The 23,585-nt window shown below is 43.0% G+C and overlaps 1 protein-coding gene across 1 annotated transcript; it reads left to right on the forward strand.

The window, feature by feature from the left end:
- The first annotated feature begins 1,761 nt into the window (after positions 1-1,761).
- Positions 1,762-12,456, forward strand: wnt2bb (wingless-type MMTV integration site family, member 2Bb). Its single transcript, XM_005732529.1, has 5 exons — positions 1,762-1,974; positions 4,489-4,709; positions 7,011-7,288; positions 8,868-9,132; positions 11,465-12,456. Exons 1-5 carry the CDS (start codon positions 1,790-1,792, stop codon positions 11,692-11,694), a joined length of 1,179 nt encoding a protein of 392 aa, XP_005732586.1. The 5' UTR covers positions 1,762-1,789; the 3' UTR covers positions 11,695-12,456.
- Positions 12,457-23,585: the final 11,129 nt, after the last annotated feature.

The raw sequence follows: 23,585 nt of genomic DNA on the forward strand, positions 1-23,585 counted from the left end.
AAAAGTAGCTTAGCTTTAACACCAGCTTTGGCATAAACACGGGGAACTGTTTTCTCAAGCTTTTGAAGAAGTAACACTTTGCAGCAGCTATTGCTAATTCTAATAGTTTCAATTCCGACAGGGATTTTTGCCGATTTGTTTACGCGTTTGCTAGAATTAATGGGGTCAGCTGAAGCAACTGCGGTATTCCTATTTTCCAACGTCAGAGGCCTACAAATGTTCAGCTCCGGGCTGATGAAAACTGAATTTGTGCATGTCAAAAAGTCAAGAAGTGGTTCTTGAGCTTGTGAAAGATCTCTGGATGCTTCCGAGGTCTTTTTATCTGTCAGGAGTGATTTGAGAGGATGACAGGACAACGGCCAAAACCTGAAGACAACACGAACGCACAAACAAACATGGGGATGAAGGTGAGAGTGGTAAACTCCAGACACAATGTGTGTGTGTGTGTGTGTGTGTGTGTGTGTGTGTGTGTGTGTGTGTGTGTGTGTGTGTGTATCCAGCGCTGCCTCAGCACTCTCTGACTTACACATGTGGTTCGTATTTAAGCCGTAGTGCTGTTCCACTGGACGATTTGGCTCTGTTCTTCTAATCGCACATTCCCTGTTTTTCTCCTTCTGCTCGGCTTTAAGTGGAGCAGATTTCATAAATATTTAGGCGTAATATAATAATATGTATAATGACTTCTCTCACTGAACTACTTTATTTATTTATCAGCCTACAACTCATTGTAATTTATAACAATATCTGATAAATGTTTTTCTGGGCTGGAGGTTTATTTTAGTCTCTTTTATGATCGATCTTTCAAAATGAAGTTTTTGAAAAGGGCAGGAACAGCATAATAAGCAACAGGATACAGAAGAAACAGCACAATACTGGGTCACTGAAATTATTAATGACTGGCACACAATATGTGTGTTTTTTTTAAAGATATATAGAAAAACATTTAAAAAAAAATAGTCTTTAAAATCGAAAACTCCTTTAATAAAAAGTAAAATATTTTTAGGATTGAATTATCTGATTTTACAGGGTTGTAAAACAAATCATTAGTTATAATCATTTCTGTCTGTGGTTACGGATCAACGGCGCACAATAGGACCCTCTCCACCTCAGCATCATCACCACCCCTCCACCCAACACGTACGCACACACACGCGCGCACCTTTCTCCATCCTTTTTAATATCTCTTTCCTCGTCAAACTCTGTAACCCCTTCTTCTGCCCAATGAGCGAGAGGAGCTATCAGCGCGAACCCTCCCTCATGTCTCTCTCTCTTTCTCTCTCTCCCCCCTCTCTCTCAGCTCGGACACTGTCCACCGTGCACTAATAAAGGAGAGATCCGGTGCAAGCATCCGACCCAGCACACAGCCGACAGAACCGCAGTCTCTCGTCTGAAAACACTTGGCTCCAGCGCTGATTCGGACCCTACTTTTGCCCCTGAACCAAGTTAAAAACAAAACAAACAAACAAAACGAAAACAAGGATACGTGTTTGTGCGGGAACTAACTACCGACACTTGTTGCTCGCCTCTCCAGGTAAACCTCCAGTTGGCATCCAGAAGCTCTCAGTGGAGAGTCTGGTGCGCACATGGCACCGACAACGCGCTCCTCTCTTTGCTGACAGCCGCGCTACATGAAGCCAAACATTGGATAATGAGGCCTCCCTGCTGCACGGCTACTCTCACACCTCACAATATCAAGTGAAGTTTGGAGTTTCTTCTGAGATTTGATTTTTTTTTTTTGTGGTCTTTTTTGGTACATTTGGGCTAAAAAAAAAAAAAGTGAGGAAAAGTCATGTTGGGGTTAAACAGGATTCCCAGTCTCCGTGCAGCTCAGATTCAGCGCTGTGGTTCGCCGGCGGGAGCTAGACTCTCACCCCGATCTTCTTCATGCCAGAACGCCGGTGCCAGTTCGAGGATTTATTGCGCGTGTCTGTTGTTGCTGCTGCTTGTGACGCCTCGGGTGGACTCCTCATGGTGGTGAGTCTGCATCCATCACACATACTGGCCTACCTGCTACACTGATTTATTTACTACATCATCATCATTATTACGCTAATGATAATTCAGCATAACGATTTTAAATAATACAAATGCCCACAAAATATAACGGATTATTCTAACGAAACTGAAGCTTTAACTCAGCTCTATTTTCTTTCCCTAGAAAACTGTTCAGGGATCCAAAGCGAGATCAACTGTAACTTATGAAGATTATTTTAATCGCTTTTTTCCCGAAAGCAAAAAAGAAACAAAAAACCCCAAAAACCTTCATTCCAGCTAATTTTCCAGCAGCGAACAGAAAAGGCGGTTATGAGGGTTTGGATCAGTTAATTTATTATCGCGGACGCACTGCACAGCTGACAGTGCTTCTCTCATCGGAACTGATGGCAACCTTTTAATACTCTCTTTTTTCCTTTCTTTTCTTTTTTTGTTTAGAAAATTTTATGCAGAATCTAAATGTGCTGGGTTGTAATAGTCGCATATCTGCCACCACAGATTGAGCTCACGACTGATTTTACGAGGTAGTGAGTGTGAAGAAAAACTCTTAATGCGCTTTTCTGTCATCGTCCAATTTAATTCCAACTGACTCGAAAATGAGCAAAGAGCAGGACAGGACGTTAAAGTAAGAAAAAGAAAATCGTATGAGTTCATGAGTAAGATTCAAACTTCTAAAATGCCTTTTCTTCGTGTGGGTGTGCTGGAATAATAATAGAGCGATAAACGTAATTTATGTCGGCGCTGTTGGCTGAGCGCGTGTTCGGCTCAGCTGGAGCCCGCATTGGACGAGGCACAGCAGTCATTAATTCACCAGGTACCACTCACAAACACACATGACTTCACTAAAACACCACCCAAACCAGCCGCGCGGAGCGTAGGCGAACGGGTTAAAAAATATCTCAGTGCCTGCGCACTAACATAAGTGAAAATGTCCATGCCTGTGAGTGTGTTTACAGGAGAAGTGTCTGTGTGTGGGCAGGCGTAGCGATGATGGAATGCCTAATAGTTTGTGTAGATTGAAAGCAGTTATGGGTAGAGGCTTTGACTTGGCATTACTGACTTTGGGTGGGATTCAGTGTGTAGGAGATATACTGCTTCCTCTAACTGTTCCTTATATTTATTCATAGATTTATTTATTTGTTTGTTTTTGGTGGATGGCTGCTGAGTGGTGACATGGACAGATCAGGAGCTGTACCACCTTAGGGTGGGAGCAAAAATGTTACGGGCTGTTGTAGCCACTTCAGAAATGAGCAAAATAATATGTTCGATTTAATAAAATTGCTGTAGATGTTCATCCGAAATGAAGACTTTGCTGTATTAATTGGGAGGGGACGATAAAACAGAGACGTGAGTGTGTGTTGCTGACATTCATCCTTTGTGCGGGCCTCTATCAGAAGTTTAACTTGGGTTCCTTATATGTAACAGAAAAGAAAAGTAATTTCATATTTACTTGGTCTGTTTTCTTTTGCATTAGTAACAAGTTCTGTCTGTGTCATTTAAAATCAGAGCCCAGCTCGGTGTCACCATGTCTCCCAGTCGTCTTCCTCTGGTGACCCACAGTGCAGCAAGTTGTTTTAGACCTGTGGATAATGATTTACTATCCTATAAAATCCACAAGTCCTCCTTACTCTCAGAAAGAGGGCGAGAGCGAAGAGAGAAAATTAAGTGTGAATTGCTGCTCTGGCACTTTCCTTTGATGAGCACTCTGTTCTTTTTTCCCTCCCCTCTAATCCCTCTCTGGGGAGTGTAGAGTCTCCAGTCTCCATCCTCTTGCCCGGCCTCATAAAACATGGCCACACAGCTACAGGCTCCCTGGCCTCTCCTCACTGAACCGCCAAAGCCTTGTGACTACGAAGCTGCAAGAGGTCTCGCGCTCACGCACACACACCGAGAGGCCTATCACAATTAGAGTTTATTCTGGGCAATCTCAATGCACCATTTATCTTGATAGGACATTGTAAAAGTCTGTTTTATTATGGCGAGGGAGAGAGACTGCAAGAGGCATGCAGGGGAACAGTGAGCAAGATGAGAGCAATCAGGCAGAGGACAGAGAGGAATAAAGTGAGTAAATGGGTTCTTAGTTTGACAGGGTTATTGGAGGCCCCAGACGTCCTGCTCTGATTTGTGACAGCATGATTTCAACTATGTCTTTGGGAAACATTTAAACACACGTACACACACAGGTCTTGTGGGGAGAGGTTAAGTGCTTATTTATTTGGAGAGCGGAGTAAATGGTTTCCACTCCCCTCCTACTCGCAAACCTTAAACTGTTAAGTGTAGTGAACTCTGACTTACAGAGGACTGGAACTGCCGCTCACCACCTATAGGTGCGTGTTTCCACTTGTGCCTACATGTTCTCATAAGGGCACCAGGGTTTAGCAATCAGTTACAATATATAATCAATCGCTCTTGCCTGCTGATTTTTGAGTACGCATGGCCAGGGGATGGTGGATTCAGTTTGAAATAGCTCTAAATGTGTTTGTTTGTTTATCGTAGGTATATCGGCGCACTCGGTGCCCGTGTAATCTGTGACAACATCCCCGGCCTGGTGAACAAGCAGCGGCAGCTTTGCCAACGCCACCCTGACATCATGCAGGCAATTGGGGAGGGAACCAAAGAGTGGATCAGAGAGTGCCAGCACCAGTTCAGACACCATCGATGGAACTGCAGCACACTGGACCGTGACCACACTGTCTTTGGACGTGTCCTGCTGAGGAGTAAGTCTGCGTGTGTGTGGAAAGTAAATGTGATGCCCGAGGGAATGGAGGGTGAAGCCAAGCTCTGACTGTGACTATGGGAATCCTCATTTTCACCTTTCTCGTTCAGTTTTTCTTCCTTTTCTTTCACTTCTCTTTGTTCTCTCTTGCTTTTCCTACTTTACGTATGCTAGTACGCCGTGTTTACAGTCAGTAATGGACTGTTGTAATGCTTATGCCTCATCAATAAACACACACACACATCAAGACGTGGAATTGTCGTCATTTGGTTTTTCAGCCCCTGCCAGAAATTTCAACTTTGCTGCACAGTCATGCATACACACAGGCACAGTCCCATACATATTTTGCTAAGGCAGCGGATGTGTAATTCATCCTCTTGAAGACCTTTACAAGTGAGAACAATCACCTGGTGATTTAGCATTAAAGATTAAATGATACGTTATTCATAATGATTTTCTTTCCCAAATGCTTTCTCAGCACTAAATGACTATTGTTGCATTCTGAATGTAGCATGGGTGCAGGTACAAGGAGTGTCACTGTGATGCTAATCCTTCAAATTACATGCATGGATTATGCTTTTTGTTTCACTTTGTTGCATAGAAGGAAATCCTCCATTAGCAGCTGCTCACTGTTGTGTCGGGGCGCAGGTTGCACGAAAAGATGTTTGTCTCCGCGAACTCGGTTTCTGACATCACTGACTTTCCGTGGCCTGCTACTGCTATCCCAAGCATGTGTGGGGGCTGATGATGCATGGAACAAAAAGTAGCAGATATGGAGATAAAGGCTGCATGTGTGTGTGGGGTGGAGAGGAATAAACAGTAATGTAGATGTAAATATTTAGAGAGATATTCTCACTGTCAGACAAACATCGCAGGTTTGAAAGATGACCAGCAGTGCCCTCCCCAGCCCTCTCCCACATACAACCCCGCCCCACCCCCACTGCCCCCATCTCCTCACAGACGAAATGGGACACTCCAGTGAATACAGAGCATGCAGGTTGGATCGCACAAACTCTTCAGGAGCAGGGTGAATGTGAAGTGTCCCACCCTTAGTTAGCTAAAGTGCTGGTATTTTCATTTCGTGAAACTTAATCCTTTGACACATTTTGAGAAGAAGGTCTCGCTTCACTAATGCAGCTAGGTGCTAAAAGCTTGAAATGCAAAAGCGCTTCTGATGAATGCAGTCAGCATTACTGTATCCTAGCTTCTTCCAGGTTATCAGACAAATGCAAGCATCTTTAAAAGGAGGGCGCACGCGGTGGTTCAGCTAAAGATATGAAGTGCAAATCAAACATGAACATGAGAAATAAACCTGAGCGCTTTTCTAGCCTGAGGACGTTGGATCAAAATGCAAATGTGTCAATTACGGTTTATACTTCCAGGAGCTGAATGTTCTAAGATGATGCTCACTGAGTCCATCCAACTAATGATTTTTGGATTTTTGTTTAATGCCACTTGTTTTCTCAGGGCGAGATTATGAAATCATAGGGCTTTTATCTTTATCGACTTTCATGGCTAATTTCTGTTTAAATATCCTGACCTGGGCAAACTGACAGACCAAATAGCCAAGTTATTGCTTGTGAAATTCACTAGCAGCCAGTTTTTAAAATAGAGATTAACGACCTCATTTCAGTTTCACTTCAGGTTCTCCCGTTTGCTTTGAACTTTGAGCACAGAGACACCAAATAAAAATGGTTTTTATCCCGTCGATAAACTGTCTAAAAATGAAGAAGCTCCTTGCCTCTTGCTGCCATGTTTTTTGGATTGTTCATTCCCGGAGGTGCTGCAAAAAGCAACTGTGACCAAACACTATATCTAATTCTCTCTGTGTCTTTGGCCAAACAAAAGATGAGTCATATTCTAAAGAACGAAAGAGACCAGAAAAGAACAGATGAGCAGAGCAATGGTAGATAATGCTGTCATGACATCACCCTGGCGCTGATTAATGGGGTATCACTGTGTCTGTATTCAAACAATTTATGTAAGCAGAGGAGAGCCCCACAGCTAGGATTATTTCCATGATAATATTTAAACAGAGCTGGTGTATACTCTACTTCAAGCCTGATATGCCCTGTCAGCTGCACCTTCAGTGTCCTCATACCTAGGCCCTGTCATAGCATTATGTATATTTGTGTATGCATGATAACATGTGGGCTGCAAAGTCTTTGGAACTCAGAGAATCTATTGCATGGCATGATATGAGTAACTGCAGTTTCCGTATTCAGAAACGGATTATGTTATTCTAACCTCTACCCCCATCTAACCTCTGTTTCTCATTTGGCTTTTCTGCTTTTACTCTCAGGCAGCCGTGAAGCAGCATTCGTCTATGCCATCTCCTCAGCAGGAGTAGTCTACGCGCTCACTCGAGCCTGCAGCCAGGGGGAGCTGAGGACGTGCAACTGCGACCCACACAAACGCGGACGAGATAAAGACGATAGAGGAGAATTTGACTGGGGTGGCTGTAGCGATAACATCAACTACGGGATAAAATTTTCCAAAACCTTCATAGATGCCAAAGAGAGAACGGTCCGAGATGCTCGGGCACTCATGAACCTACACAACAACCGCTGTGGCAGAACAGTAAGTGTGTGACTGCTATGCATTAAGACACACTGAACATAAGGAACCCCTGATGTGGATGTTTCAAGCGTACATTTAACAACATTTAAAAGCAAACAGACACTTTCAGTTTTATATTCCCGAACTGGATAATCATCAGTGGCTTTCACAGTTACATTGTTACTGAATCTACATGTGAAAACTATGGTGGCCCTGAAAGGTTAAAAACACTGCTGATTAAGAAAACAGGAGCAAAATAGAAAAATGCTGCAAAAGCACAAATAAACATATTAAAGTTCAATAAAACACAATGGACAAAAAATCTCACAAAAACAACCCAAAGAGGGAACTCAGAACTCGTGTGTCAGAATTCAGGAGTGACTTCACTCCCGAGTTAGCGCGTTACAGCGCTAATGGTAAATGGCCTGTATTTGTATAGAGCTTTTACTAGTCCCCCCTAGGGACCCCAAAGCACACACACATTCACACACTGGTGGAGGCAGCTACAGTTGTAGCCACAGCTGCCCTGGAGCAGACTGACAGAGGCGAGGCTGCCATATCGCGCCATCGGCCCTTCTGGCCAACACCAGTAGGCGGTAGGTGAAGCGTCTTGCCCAAGGACACAACGACCGAGACTGAACGAGCCGGGGATCGAACCGGCGACCTTCCGATTACAAAGCAAACTCCCAACTCTTGAGCCACGAGCACCCCGTGGTAAAGTCTTAAAAGTGAAAACAGGATTTGTTTTGGTTATTAGCAGGATAGAACCAGTCATGTACAGCCAGCAATGCAGCATATTTGCTCTTTTCCACTTAAAAGCACGGCTGCAGCACCTTCATGCATAGAGCCTGGTCAGTGCTCTGTGTATGACATGCAACTCACAAATTCACAACAGTTGCAAGTTTTAGAGTTTTAGTACTGTTTACATTCACTTGGACTGTTGGGACTTAGGGTTGGTGGGGGTGTTCCAGATTAAGATTTTGACATCTTATATAATCTGGAAGAGCACAACAACAAATCAATAATTGTATAAGATTTACACACAGTCTTATTAGAGTCTAGTGAATAAAACACACGTTACCCTGCATTTCTTTTTCTCCAAACATTCTGTCTCAGTGCGATCCTTCACATGTTTTGGTTTTTGTCACTTCTGCAGCTGTTTCGTCACATTAATGTCTCTCAAAAACACTTCCATTGTGTTTTGTGTGTTTTTGCTGTTTTTTTCTTAAATTGCAGTGTGGTTGACCTCTCAGGGCCACCGTAGAAACCATCTAGGCAGAGATGAAAACGGTGTTGTCTTTAATTCTAATCCGATGTGACTCGGATTCATTACAAAATTCAGTAGAACATCTCTTTCTGGAAATGGCATCCAGCCCCATGGTAATTTGCTGATGGCAGTGACGTTGGGAAATTCAGTAAAAAACAAGCTAATTAACTCAAAACCTGAGCTGACAAAGCTAAAACTACCCACAAGACATTGGGTGTAGTAAGAGGTGCATTTAATGAGGAAATATGTCATAATTTATATAAAAGAAAAGAAAAATAAAAAATCCTGCAGTGGTGCTGCATTCTGAGAATTTGCAAAATCTCCTTCACTTAGGCGGTGAAGCGCTTCATGAAGCTGGAGTGTAAATGTCACGGAGTGAGCGGCTCTTGTACGCTACGGACATGCTGGAATGCTATGTCAGACTTCAGGAAGACGGGTGACTACCTGAGGAGAAAATACAACGGGGCTATCGAGGTGATGATGAATCAAGATGGGACAGGTCTCACTGTAGCTAACAAGGACTTCAGGAAGCCTACCAAAAACGACCTGGTGTACTTTGAGAGCTCCCCGGATTACTGCCTGCAGGACAAAGCAGCAGGTAAGACGGCAGAACTGAAAGACGGGGAAGCATTTTCTCATGGATGTTGATGGATTGCCCCGACTGTGTTATGTTTTAGTGGTGTTATGTGTATGCTGTGTGTATACTCATGCATGACTAGTGTGTTTGTGTGTGTCCGTGTGTGTGTGTGTGTGTGTGTGTGTGTAATGGTAGTCAGATAACACAGCCTGTGTGATGTCTGTGGAAGCTAATATCCTTGTACCCTGGGGAAACAGCCGTTGACGGCCGTGACCACCTGACCTCTGTCAGTCTCTGTCAACGCACACACACATATACACATGACCCCATGGTCCGGGGATGTCTTCATCAACCTTTGCACAATGCACCTGATCATTTATGTCCGTTTCTGATTGGCTCTTTGATGGATGCATTACTATCAGACAGTTTTTGGGGCACTGACATCAATGGCCGCATCACCGAGAAGCTCTTCCCAGTTCTCCCTCACCCTTGCTCCCTTTGTCTGCCTTTTCCTTTGCCCCTCATCTGTCCTCCCCCTCTTTCTCACCTTCTCAGTGGAATCCAGAGCCTAGGGACACAAGCAGCTAATTTAATTTCTGTCTGTCACAGTCTCTCTCCCTCTCTGTCTGTCTGAACTAAGCATAGCTGGAGGCCAAAGTGGGCCTCAGAGTGTGAGAGCCTGTCTGTCTGTCACGCTCCACTGTCCATTTAACCCGCACACACACACCCATACACACACATAGGGTGGCTTCAAAGGGAGCAGTGGCTTGGGAAAGGCAGTGTAACTATAGGCCACTCTACCAACACCGCATAGTTGTGTGTGTGGGTTTGTTGTTCTACGGGCAGCTTGTTGTGATAGGTAGCAGTTCAAACAGGGAGCTTCTCACACCAAACATGAGCGCTAATCTCGTTTGGGGTGACTTTCACATAAGACACAGACGATATGAAACGGCAACGCTACGATACATTCACTATTGGCCAACACGTTGCACTGATCAAACCTCTGACTCCTGTTGCAGAAATTAAAAAAAAGATTATTATTTGTATTACAGTGATTGCAAAGGCAAAGATAAACGTGTTTATGGGACGTACTTAAAGATGGTGAATTTTTAAAAAAAGTAAATTGTTGTACTTACATATTTCTGTTTTTAGCAGCCAGAGTACCTATCTTCTGATCATGTCTTATTGTATTTCATTTGTGTTTTATAATTCAGACATGCAGCTCTGCCTCTTTGTTGCGCAGCCACGTTTCTAATAAAGATTTTGGTTGCTTGAAAAACAAGACAAAGATATTTATCAGATGTTCAACACATTGGATCCAGGTGTGCTCCTGCAGGGCTGACGTTACCTGCTTGCCTCCATGTTTATCCTTGTGCCAGAATCACTTCATACCTTCTATGGCACAATTTTCATCCTCTTTATACTTCCCAAAGACAGTTTGCTTTGGCAGGTGATTGGTCAGCCATCGGGAGACGTGACCTAACTGCTACATGCTCTTCCTAATGTTTTTCCCCGTTGTCTCTGGGTCTTGCTATGTCTTGCCACTAAACTGTGTGCTTGAGAAATTTCTCTTTTTAAAAAACAACAACAAACAAACAAGATGCTAAAGGTTAAATTTTATGTTTGCAATATATTTAAAAACAACCTGGATAAGAGTCATGTTTACCACTGTGTTATTTCACCTCTTCTTCTAGCAACACTGTAAATGTTTGGGAGCTAAGCAGACTGCTGCAGATCTAAAATGTTTTCCCATTCTTGTTAGATATCAAGGCCTCCTTTGCATCATTTTATAATGCGCTGAATGTTTTCTGCACTGCAGGCAGCCTGGTGGGGCCGTGCTGCAGTAATACATGCAGGATGTGGTTTGCTGTTGTCTTCCTGAAATAAGCAAGTCATTGCCTGAAAAAGACTTAATTTGGACAGCAGCCTATGTTACTCAAAAACCTGCAACATTCTTTTATATATATATATATTTTATAAGCTCTAAATTATGTATTCATTAAAAAAAACATAAACAATGTCTTAACTTTTTAGGGAATTAAGTTTTACTTTTGCTGACAGCTACTAACAAAAGGAGCCAATGCGTAAATGCAGCCATGTTGCGACCAGATGAATTTCAGATATGAAAATAGGAGGGGAAGACAAAAAAGAGTGTAGATAAGGATGACTGAATTATGATCAATCTAAATAATTCAGAACACTTTTAGTGTATGGTATTTTATGCACAAGTTGAGACCTGTAAATCATCAGCGTGACTCTATCGATATCTGACGACAGCCTTGTGTTTAGAGCTGAGTAAGTAGCAGAGAAGTGAAACAGGACCAGTAAATTCTGTTTTGCCATTCTGTTGCAGGTTCCCTGGGCACAGCCGGACGGGTCTGCAATAAGACATCGCGCGGCACAGACGGCTGTGAGGTCATGTGCTGTGGGCGTGGCTACGACACCACGAGAGTCAAGCAAATCACCAAGTGCGAGTGCAAGTTCAAGTGGTGCTGCTCTGTGGAGTGTAAGGACTGTGAGGAAGCTGTAGACATACACACGTGCAAGGCTCCCAAACGAGCTGAATGGCTGGACCAGACCTGAGGACACGCCCCCTACGCTCCCTGCAATGCAACCCCGCCCCTTTCCCCTGTGCAGGATATCCTGTGGAACACGGCATTCTGGGAAAGTTTGTCCAAAAGTGCTCTGCATCTCCGCCTTCCCCTTTCCCGCAACCTCGACTCAATGCATGGCTTTTCTCCCCGTCTCTGTGAAAGCACTAGAATTCAGTACCCGTCAATATGAATTAATACCCATTAGCCCCTGTTTGTGAACGGCCCTGAGACTGAACTGCTGGGATCAGATGAACAGTGATACCACCTTTGGGGTTCAGGTGGGTTAGGCTTTCACTGAAGACTCAGTTGTTGGGTTGAAATGGTTTGCTGCTTTCATGATGCTTTAAAGACGAATTTTGACATTAACTGAGCCTTCAGACATATCCAGTATTATTACAACAACATCATATACTCACATAACGTTGCTTCGTTTTGGGGGAAACACACTTTTACCTAAAAAAGAAAACGAAAAAAAGAATACTAGGTTGGACTTGGTAAGTGCAATTTGAGTGGACATCTGAGTGTAAGTTTGGCTGTGTGCGGCCAAGCAGTCCAAACAGAGGACTAACAGACGACGGAGACACAGACATTGTGTTATTGGAACTTTGAATGCGACTGCGAAAACCAAAAAACAGAAGAAGAAGGAAAAAAAAGCTGTTTAAAGCGATTTATTTAAGCTGTAAAGTGCTGTTTGGTTTCTCTTTCGAGGAAGACGCTGCACTACATTGGCTGACAAAAGGAGAGAGAAGAGCACTCCCATTACTGTGATTATCTGGTGTGCTCCAGTTTTCAGCTTGCTGCTGAGAAGAAGATGAAGAAAACCGAGGCCTTGATGGCTGTTCAGTCACACCAAACCATAACATCAGACAGATTTCACTTCTTTGCTCTTCATCTTGCTTGTATAACATTGTGTATATTGCCTTATCTAAGCAGATGTTCATATGAAATATATGGTGCATTAGTCTGACACTGGAATCCTGGTTTTTTGTTCAGATGAGCATATTGAGGCTGCAGAGCCAGTCTGTAAACATTACATGCTGTCATAACGTGCCGTGTTATTGCCATCACACACACACACACACACACACACACACACACACACACACACACACACACACACACACACACACACACACACAATGGAGCACTAATAATACAATCTATGTCAGTACAAAGGCTGATTCTGTGTGGGTTGGGGAGGGTGTGTGATATCAGTCAAGGGGAGGGAAGTGTTTGATTAAAGGCCCAGCTTAAACCCCAACCCCTGCTGGCCCTATCCCACCCTGCGCTATGTGGAATTCCAGGTGGGTCCCAGGCTAATGACTAGATGGCTGTAATTACCCGGGGCTGTTGATAGCTGGTGATTGGACATGGTTGTGCCACAGAGGACCTAGTGTGGGCTCCTGCTGGGACCACATTTAATCAAAGGCTTCTTGGCCGGCTTATCAAAGGGAATACTTTTCCAGCAATCTTCTTTGCTTCAGCCCCCTCAGCTCCCCAGACTCTGTCCAGTTCAGTCTCAGTTATATTAGAGAGTCCAGAGACTCCCGATAAGATGTACGGGATATCACATACAAGAACAAAAAGACCTGACAGATAAAGCTTTGAACTGCTGCTTCTTCCCCACAGCTAAAATTTGTCCTATTACAATTTTTTGATGCAAGGTTGTAATACCTGAAGCTGTTTCAGAAACCATCCGTTCTTCTCCTCAGCCCGGAGAGATCATCTCTGGGCTCTCTGCATCTGCAGGCTCTGGTCTGGAGACCACAGTGGTCTTTTAATAGCCATGGGAGGCCAATATCGTTAGATAAGATAAGCTTTATTGTCCCTTAGGGTAATTTTATCAAGCCATTCCAGTCACTGAGACTATTCTAGTGCCAGCGTCCGGTGGCAGAGTCTATCTGTGTCCTGGATGCCAGGCTGGGAGCATTCCAGTTCAAGAGTATGACAGGCAAACCATTACTCTTTGCTGCTGGCAGGCAGCAGGAAGAGAAGAGGGAGGCTGTACTAACTGAGGGGACAAATAAAGCATCAAACAACACAGAGGGTTTAAAGGATACATCATTTTCTTGGTCAGCTTAGATCCTTTCCTGTTTGGTTACTGGCACAGTAGGTTAGGATTACTCACTAAATTAACTGCTGCATTTAGGATTTTTTTCAATTGGGTAGCTTAACTAACACAAACAGTAAGATGCAGAATAGCCAAAGTAAACAAACCAAAAGTAGGACACAATTTTGCAAAGATCCGTCACATTTTAGAGACTGCACCGCTCATCTCGAGGAAAGTTTTTGGAGGTGGTTGGTTTTCCAGTACAGCGAGGAATTATTTCATGATTACTGACATTACAGGTGTGCCAGCGTGTTCTGACTTCCAAATAAAGAAGCCCCCCCTTTTCCCCTGTTGTAGCAGCGCTTGCCATGTTTCCAGTTCTCAGCAATTAACTTAGTGGGCTATTATCAAAATCAATACAAACAATGGCCAAAGCTGTAACATAAAATCTAGGCTGTAGTAAATCAAAGTTATCCGTTAATCCCGTAAGGCCAAGTAGCCTGACTTGGATCACTGCTTTGAGAGGAGCTTTGTGGTAAAGTCACAAGGTACAAGCGCTGCTCAGATGGAGCTACATTTTCTGCATTTTCTCTTTAAAAAGCAGAGAGCTTTCAAACTGGTTTAATGAAAAATGCTGCTGTAAGTGTCTTTGGATTTTTCTCTCTCTCTCTTTTTTTTTACAGTTTTTTTTTCACATTTTCTAAATTTTTAAGTGTTTTTTCATTTTAAACACTTGCTCTATATTTTCTCTGTCTTGCTCTCTAAGCTCCTCCTGTGTCTCAGTACTGACAGTTAAAAAGATTGATAAACCTTATGCCCCGGCTGTAATGCATGTCAGTCTGAGCTCTGGGAGCCAAATGACAACAACTCTGAGAATAGAGAATGAACTCCGGTTACATATAAATCCGTGAACACTCATGCTAGAGGTACATAGGCAGAACTTAAGCTTACACTGGAAGAGAGATTTTAATGACAGTGGGGAGGAAGACGCTGACTTAAACTGGTAGATTTAGGAGAGAAAGAAATGTATAAGGTTACCCAGAGAGCTGGCGGGCATGTTTATCAGCAGATCCTAATCTGAGCCAAACTATGCTCCTCACAATTCATCATCATTACCCGCCCCGTGTGGCACATCTCTTTGACCGCCCTCCATCCACCTCCCCCCTCCCTCGACCACCTCCGATACAGGCGTCCTGTTGGTGGGAATCTAGCCGGAGATCCACCTTGGGGGTGGTCTGGGTGTCGGCCATGCGATCTGTTTTGCACACATATTCACATGTACGTACCTGCACGCTTGTATAGCACCCCATCACTGCTCCCTGAACTACCCTATCACCTGTCTGGTAAAACCCTCAGCGTGTTGGCGGTCCTTCCTACTGTGTCACTCACCGATCATGACCAATGCATCGCAACATACAAGTGTTTGTGTGTGTGTGCAGTGGGATGAGTTTACGCCTCAAGGCCAGAAGGACCTGTTTTCAGGTTTAACGTGAGTCTAGTAAGGTCGGGGGTCATAAAGTTTAGGCGTATTAACAGAAAAGCTCTGGCACTGTGAATGACCAGCAGCGATTTGCTGCCTGTTGACACCTCCTAAACATTAAGAGCTTGCTCATGTAGCTAAGCTCTCCTCAGGCTGGCCAGCAATGAGGTAAAGCTATTCAGGAGAACACCTGCTTTGCTGGATTTAAATCTGGCCTGCAGTGAGCTGCTCACTCTTGTCAACTCCTTCACTCATCTTTTATTCTTTTGCTCTGCCTCTATTTGATGTGATGGGTGTCAGCCATTAGGTATTACACGGTGTAGCTTTGCAGAAACACTGTTGGATTGGAGGGCCTTTGGGAGCAGCAGGAGGTGCAGATTTGTTAGGGAGCTCAAACTAATATTTACGTGACCTCCTGAGACCTGCCTGAGGAGTGTAAAGACAGAAAGGGAGGAAGAAAGCACGAGTATGAATTGATGTGTGCTTTAAGTGGAAAAAGGGATTATGACATTAAAGATTTATCTGCTGAGATCCACTGCAACTGCCCTCCAACCCCCAAATTGTCCAGTTTTTCACTAACTGCTGCCTTTGCTCAGCCGCTCATGTAGCTGAGTGACTGCAAAGCATTGTGGTACAGCAGTGCAACGCCAAAACTATAGTCAACACACTGGTCTGAGAGGCTTGCCAAATCAATTCTGGCAAAAAAAACTTTCCTCTAAACCTTTTCATTCACACATACTGTTGTAGATGCAATATTTCCCTTGCTTTTGCAATTTGCTCCAACTGACGCATACAAGCATATGTCAGTGGACCTAAAGGAATTTTCCAGAGCAGAAAGCTTGTTTGACCTGGTCCATCATCAATTTGTCATCACTAATATATTCGTGATTTAACTCCTGACTGCTGGGCCAGAAGTCAAGCTTAGTGTTGGCTTGAAGAATACACAGGCGAGAGCTCAGTGCTGAGCCGGAGTCAGACAGTTAGAGAGTTAGTCGCGGTGAATTCTTCACCGTACAAGGTGTGGGCCGCAATGTGACGAGGTTTGTATATGTGTGTGACAGTGAGAGTGTGTTTATCTCCCTCCCTGTGTGGGGATTTACAGACACACCTCGCAAGGCACAAACAACAGTGACCTGGAAAAATAGCCGAAATTCCACCAACATACCAGGAAATCTGGGGTTTAGGCTGACAATACACAAGCAAGACAGAGGTGTGGGAAATGGGAGAGATACAGGGTCAGGGTGTAGGCCTCACAGATACAGATACCAATGAGTGATACCAGCTGACTCACACTGATGCTGACACTAACAGTGATAGCATGGCTACCTGAGTGGCATTGACAGATAGATCCTGGAGCGCACACACAATCACGGCTTCTAATTAGCATGTGATGTGCCACAAAGCTATCCTTGTTCCTCAGACTTCTGGAAGTGGGAACAATATCTAGTGTTACCAGTGTTACAAACCGTCCAATCTGATCTTAGTAAAAGTCCCTTTTTTGTTGAGGTAAAGTACTTTAACTGCACATTTAATCTCTGGGATTTCCAACTTTCATAAAAAGAAGTGAAATTTCAATAATCCCAGCTTTTCTACATGATAAAGAAATGCTTTATCGTGCAATGTCGTGGTTGAGCTGAGAAACATTTGTTAGTAGGACTGAAATTACTGTCCTGTGATTATAAAAAGTTTCTGTTAATTCACAGAAAAATTCCTATTTATTTATTTATTTTACTGTGGAATTGTGAAAAACAAATTTATATAGCCAAAAGTGGAAAAACATGACTTTCCGCCTCATTTAATTGATTATATGTTACTTAATCACTTTGGTGTAATATGAATGTCCGTGTGGGTGAGATTGGAGTTTTTGCTGGGCCCATTCTGGGCCTTACGTTGGACACCTCTGTTTTAAAAGATCTCAATAACAATGTTAAGAGGCAAGAAAGTAAAAGCATCCACTGGAGTGTATACCTGTACTCAAACACGTTCACAACTGTGTGTTTGTTGATGCTGAGAGTGGTGTAGATGTGTCGAGTCACTGGAGTCAACATCCCTCTGTCAGTCTCCAATCGTCCTCACCTTCAAAAACACAAACCACTGAAGACACACACAGTTTCAGCCATGTGACGGATCCCAAACTCTGACCGCACAAACAAACACTCTCCATGTGGAATGTGGGAGGCTGTTGTTTGTGTTCGGAGGTGCACATTTATCCAGTGTTCTTTCCCCAAACGCTCTGTAAATTTGCATTGGCACAGAAGTCGGTCCATACACACAATTACAGAAACCTGACATTATCTTTAGCTTCATGTCTGTTTTACTTTTCCATCTACAGCCATTTGCAGAAGCAGCAAGCCTCCCTGCTTCGCCTGTCGTGATTTCACCTTCTACCCACATTGAGACAGTTGATCAGGAGCAAGGACACGGTACAGTAGCCCCTATCGCTCAGTAAACAGTGGTAAACAGAGCAAGCGCTCGGCATGAAATGGAGGAATACTGCACACAAAACATTTACATAGAGCTGCCACAGGAACAATATCATTTCAGTTTTACAATAAAGTGCTGGCCTAACAAAAACAACTGACGGAAACTCATCTGTCCCTCTGCCTGTTCGGAGTGACTTGTTTATGCTCTGGCCTCCCACTCTGTGTAAGGAGATAATTCAATCAAGTATAATAGAGCTTTCACACGAGCTTAACCCAGCTTCAATCCTAATGCTGCCGGACCAAACCTGGAGCCTGATCTCATATATCTAGCATTTCATCCTGAACCACAGCAGCAGATGAGAGGTTTTAAAGTTACTGTTCATAATTTGACATTAATGAAAATCAGAGGATGTAGTTTTACTGCTAAACAGTGAATCAGTTTAATGTTGTTCTAAATTAACATTCGTGGTTTATTTGGAAATTTAAAAAAAAACACAACTCAAAACTAAAGCAGTGTGGAAAAGATGACATCATAACGCAGCGCAACAACCTGCATTATTGCAGATAAAGGTTTAGGTGGAAAATAGAAGCTTTGTGTTGTGACTGGTGCCCCAGTGCCTGAAAGAGTGGTGGTATTTTAAATTGCACCCAGGGGCACACCACACCTTCTTTTGGCAATACTCCATTGTGTCTACATCTCTCTCCAGTAACTACAGCCAACTACTGACATTGTTTTGATCCATCTCAGAATGGAAAACTGTTCCTCTCGTGCAGAGAGTGTAGGGGCAGCCAGCAGCACTATAGTTAGTATACATCATGCATAACACATGGAACTTATGAATGTGTTGTATATACATTGTTCATGCACAGACCCATGCCCACAGTGTTACATGCAACTGATAAATTATCTAAAAGAACATTTCGTCTTATCCTCCATATATGTTTCACAGTTGCAAAACCTGTGCAGCAGCATGCAAGTTCACTAAATCACCAGATGCTCTATTCAAACACATGTGCTATATGCAAACACTAAAACTGGGTCATAGAATTGAATTTATGGCATCTGCATGACGGACGCCTCGATATTACGGTAAAGAAAGCTGCAAGCTGGAAAATTATTTGAGACATATCAGAAACGTTTTCCATTCTGGCAACATAGAGGCATAGATGTTAACTGCACATGACTTTTATGCATGCACGTGTTAAACACGAGAGGGTAGCGTGATTTTGTACAATGCTAAGATAAAGCGCACTCACATCTTCATTACTGGCTAAGAGATCCAAATCTATCAAGTGTTTGAACTGGGATAGTTTAGAGGAGAGTAAACAACAGTCTAATGTGTTTATCAGGCACTAAAGCACACACCAACAGCTGTTTACCACACAGAGAGCCAAAACGCACACAACAACAGCACCAAGGACATGCAGTCTGATGGCACTGCACAGTATAAGTGAAAGGTGATGTTGAGAGGGCTTTGCCTTTGAAATGTTTGGGAGAATGTGAACGCATAATTACCCCCCATGTGAATATCCAGCTGCTGCAATATACCACTATCGTTTCAACAGAGAAAGGGAGAGTGAGACCTTAACATTTCCTACTCTATAGTGCCAGTCAATCAACAAATTGCCTAATGCATTTTGACAAATAAATACAGTGCCAGACAATCAACCAGAAGGAAGAAAGTGAGGCATGCAGCCATGCTTTAAAATAAAAACTGATAAATTAACTATGCATAGAGTAAATGCTTCTTACAACTGGATTTAAGAATGCCAGGTTACTTCAAAGACATAATTTAATTCAAGGCATAGTTTCTTTAAATTCAGATGTGGATGAAAATGACATAAAAACAATTTCCTAAAAGTAACATTCTGTATGTGTCATAAAAACAAAACACTAACGTTTATGGCATGAAACCATGTTCATCCATTCTGAATAATGACATGCTCCAACATACGATCTGAGCATTATTCAAAAAACCCCAAAACCAAACCAGTGGGATGTTTTGGGAGCTACTGTATGCTAATGTGCTGTGAGCTGGATGAAAAACAAAATGCTTAAAGCCCGTATAATTAATATGCATTTTCTAAACTCAGTTAGACTAACTGAGTTTAGTTTAATGGCTTAAAATAGCTTGCATGGCATAGTTTAAAACTCATAAAACCTCACCAACCAGCCACTTCAAAGTTACTAGTCTTAACATTAAAACTTGTTTTAAGACTGCGAGTGGAAAAATTGCATTCAGTGGTGGGAAACACTACCAGACACTGTTTGCATAACCTGTGCAGCAAGCAAAGACTGAAAAGTTAGAACCAGCGCTGGTGGGGAGTTAACAAAGCACCACACACCTGCAAAACTGCATACTGTGCAGCAAAGTTAGAACAGTTGTGTGGTGTAGGTGCAGCTCTTCCTGCTTCAGATGTTAGTGCTAATACCGATTTCATTAGGTACCCGTCTTTAATGCAAATATCTAATGAGCCAACCACATGGCAGCAACTTAGCGCATTTAGGCATGAAGACATGGTCAAGATGAAAAGCTAAAGTTCAAACTCACTGTCAAAATTAGGAAGAAAAGTGATTTAAGTGACTTTGAATTGTTGTTGGTGCTAGATGTGCTGGTGTGAGTATTTCACAAAATGCTGATCTACTGGGATTTTCACATCTCTATCCATCTCTACCTGACTCTAGGGTTTACAGAGAGGTCCAAAAAAAAGTGAGCAGCAGTTCTCTGGGTGAAAAGTCTTTGTTGATGCCAGAGGTCAGAGGTGAATGGACTACTTTCAATCGATAAAAAAGGCGAGAGTAACTCAAATAACCACTTCCAAAGTATGGAAAAGAGCATCTCTGAATGAACAGCACACCGATCCTGGGCTAGACCACATGGGGGATATTCCATAAGGGGATGTTTTCTTGCCACAATTTGGCCCCATATTACCACCTGAACATTGTTTAAGCCTACCTGAGCAATGTTACCTGACTATGTCTATCCCTATATGACTACAGTGAACCTAATTCTAATGACTCCTTCTAGCAGGATAGAAGCTCAAATAATCTCACACTGGTTTGTTGAACATGTCAGTGAGTTCAGGACACTGAGTTATTGAACTGAGAGCTGGTAACTGTCCAAAACAGCACTTTTGAGATGAGGTTAAATGGGAGTTTGCATCATGGATGACCAGCTGACAAGTTTGCAGCAACTGCTTGATGCTGTTATGTCAATGTGGACCAAAATCAGCGCCCTGTTGAATCTATGCAAAGAAGAATCGAGACGGTTCTGAAGCCAAAAGGCCGTCCACCCTGAAGCTGTACCTAATAAAGAGGTCAGTAAGTGTATGGACGGATCAAATCTTCTTCAGTTCGACAACCTGTCTCAGCTTATTTATATTCTTAAGCAACATTTGACAGCAGACTACATTACTAACAATCTTTTTTTTAACCAAATAATAAAATATTTTTTCATGTTTCGACAGCACTATCATGTTTGTCTAAACTGTGCACACACAACTTGCTTTGGTTACATGGAACCAGGCTGTTTTGTCTGGGCTGTGTAACTTTCTATAACCAGGTTAGCTTTTTCACATGTGGAGATTTACACAAATTAAGTCATGAGATTAAATAGCATTTGTTATTAAATTTAGTAATTTTTATCTTCTTTGTTTAATTTGACATGTGAGGTTTAGTGTTTGTATATACTGTAGTCTGTGTGCGTGTGGGGGGTGAGTGAAGGTGGACAGTTACAGTATTTCAAACAGCTATTTTTGTCTGTCCTGTGAGCAAGGACCTCCCGCACTGCACTGCTGTTTGTAAGAATATTTTTCATGCCTAGGTTAAATAACCAGGTTGTTTAACACAATCTCTGAGTGAGAGGAAGCCTGAGAAACTTTTCCTGGAGGAAAAGTTTACTGGTAGTTAGGGAGAGAGGTGACGATGAATCAGACGATCAGCGGGTAGCAGTGTGGCTTCATGCTGAGAAATAGCCCTGGAGATGTGATGCTTGCTTTGAGAGTGTTTATGGAGACGTACAAAGAAGGTAAGGAGGAGTCGCACTCTGTCTTTGTGGATCTAGAGAAAGCATATAATAGGGAGCCAAAAGAGGAGCTGTGGTACTGCCAGGAGTGGGACAGAAGTATGTGCAGGACATGTATGAGGACAGAGAGACAGGGGTGATGTATGCAGTAGGAGTGACAGATGGGTTCAAGGTGGGGGTGGGATTACATCAGCGATCTGATCAGAGCCCCACCTTGTTTGACATGGTGACAGATGAGGTCAGGCAAGAGCATCCTGTGATGTTTGCAGATGACATTATGAACTGTAGTCAGATTAGGGAGCAGGTGAGAGAGAGCGAAGACGGAAAGAACAGAGGAAGTGAAGGTGGATGAGTTTCATTTCCTGGGGTCAATGGACAGAGCGCAAGAAAGGTAAAAATGAGAGACAGACAGGGTGGAAATAGTGGAGACAAGTATCAGAGGGGATTTGTGACACAAGGACAGACGGTACTGAGATCTTCAATTACGTACTTTGGAGATATTGGCACCAACAAAAGGACATGAGCCTGAGCTGAAAATGCTAAAATTTCTAGTGGGAGTGACCCAAATGGAAAGGATTGAGCAGTTTGCAGACAAAGAGAGAAAGATAAAGCTGAGATGGTTTGGATATGGGCAGAACAGGGATAGTGGGTATATTAGTCAAGGATGTTGAAGATGGAACTGCTAGACAGGAAGAAAAGAGGGAGACCAAGTCAAGAGTGAGGAAGATTAAAAGGAAAGTACATTACAAGTCTTTATATGACCTCTATTTTTTTAAGATTGACATTTTATTTTACAAATTAGAGATCAGAGGGATCCTGGATGGCATAAAGAGCATTTTTGTGGCATTTACTGTATGTTATCAAATCTGTTTGAGCCACATATTTTCTGTATGGTTTTAGAACTGACTGAATCTCTTTCCCTTTCTCTTTCTCAATATGTAAGAAGAAAGGGGCCAATAAAATCACAGACACAGCACATCCAAATCCTATTATGTGATTAATATGAAAATCCAAAATGCAAAATTGGTGTAAATGAATCAATCTGTTTTGCAAATATGAGTGGAATCTGCATGCCACGTGTGCAATTACCCAAGAAGCAAGCACTGGAGGCCTGGTTGGGAATCTTAGAGCAGACCGTGTTCAGATAGTCTGATAAATGTTATCTGCTAAAGCCTGCATAGATTGCTTAGGCCGGTTTCTATAGCACCAATGATCCTTCATGCCTCTCTCAGGCCCTGTGTGTATACTGTCATGTCAGGAAAAAAAACAGTATCATCTGGCATCTCCAGACATCATTATCACAACCATCGACTGTCCAGTCCTCACACACACACACACACACGGTCATTACCTTTAGCGATATGCAGCACTCCGACAACTGTAAGGACGGCGGTAGGTTGAGGGGGTCTGAGTGTGGGACCGAGCCCAGAAGAAAGAGGCCTCTCTGGTGTGAGGAGGGCAGGATCAGTGTGGCACTCAGCCCTGTCTGGATCCAGTAGTGAGTGTGATGCGAGAGGGGATGGTAGGAGATAAGTCCACTTCACCAAACTCAATGGGACACTTCAGCAGAAGCACAGCTCTCACCCTGAGCACCGTCTGTCTGAGAGTATGAAGGACAGAGACTTTCATTTGATTACAACAAAATTCAAATGAAAAACTGCTTACTTGTGTTAGTTTGTATAGTCATTTATGGTCTGAGTAGCACCATATAGTCCAGCGATGGTGCATCTAATAAGGCAGCATCACTGCAGAGGATATTTCATTTGTATAGGTACGTACAAGCATTTAAGTGTGTGTGCGCACAGTGACAGAGACAGATTAGGTGTCTGAGAGGGACAGATGGCCTTACAACCAACCTCCACTCACTCATTGAGTGAGATAAAGAGCCACATTCTCTCTCTC

This window comes from Pundamilia nyererei, unplaced genomic scaffold, assembly GCF_000239375.1.
Source record: "Pundamilia nyererei isolate P.nyererei 1_Seehausen unplaced genomic scaffold, PunNye1.0 scaffold00047, whole genome shotgun sequence".
In the NCBI taxonomy this organism is placed as follows: domain Eukaryota; kingdom Metazoa; phylum Chordata; class Actinopteri; order Cichliformes; family Cichlidae; genus Pundamilia; species Pundamilia nyererei.

What these genes read in the sequence shown, in the direction of transcription:
- wnt2bb (XM_005732529.1), top strand. Translation starts at nt 1,790, where the DNA reads ATGTTGGGGTTAAACAGGATTCCCAGTCTCCGTGCAGCTCAGATTCAG. An exon ending in CGGGTGGACTCCTCATGGTG is followed by an intron (nt 1,975 to 4,488) that starts GTGAGTCTGCAT and finishes TGTTTATCGTAG; the next exon opens with GTATATCGGCGCACTCGGTG. An exon ending in TGGACGTGTCCTGCTGAGGA is followed by an intron (nt 4,710 to 7,010) that starts GTAAGTCTGCGT and finishes TTTTACTCTCAG; the next exon opens with GCAGCCGTGAAGCAGCATTC.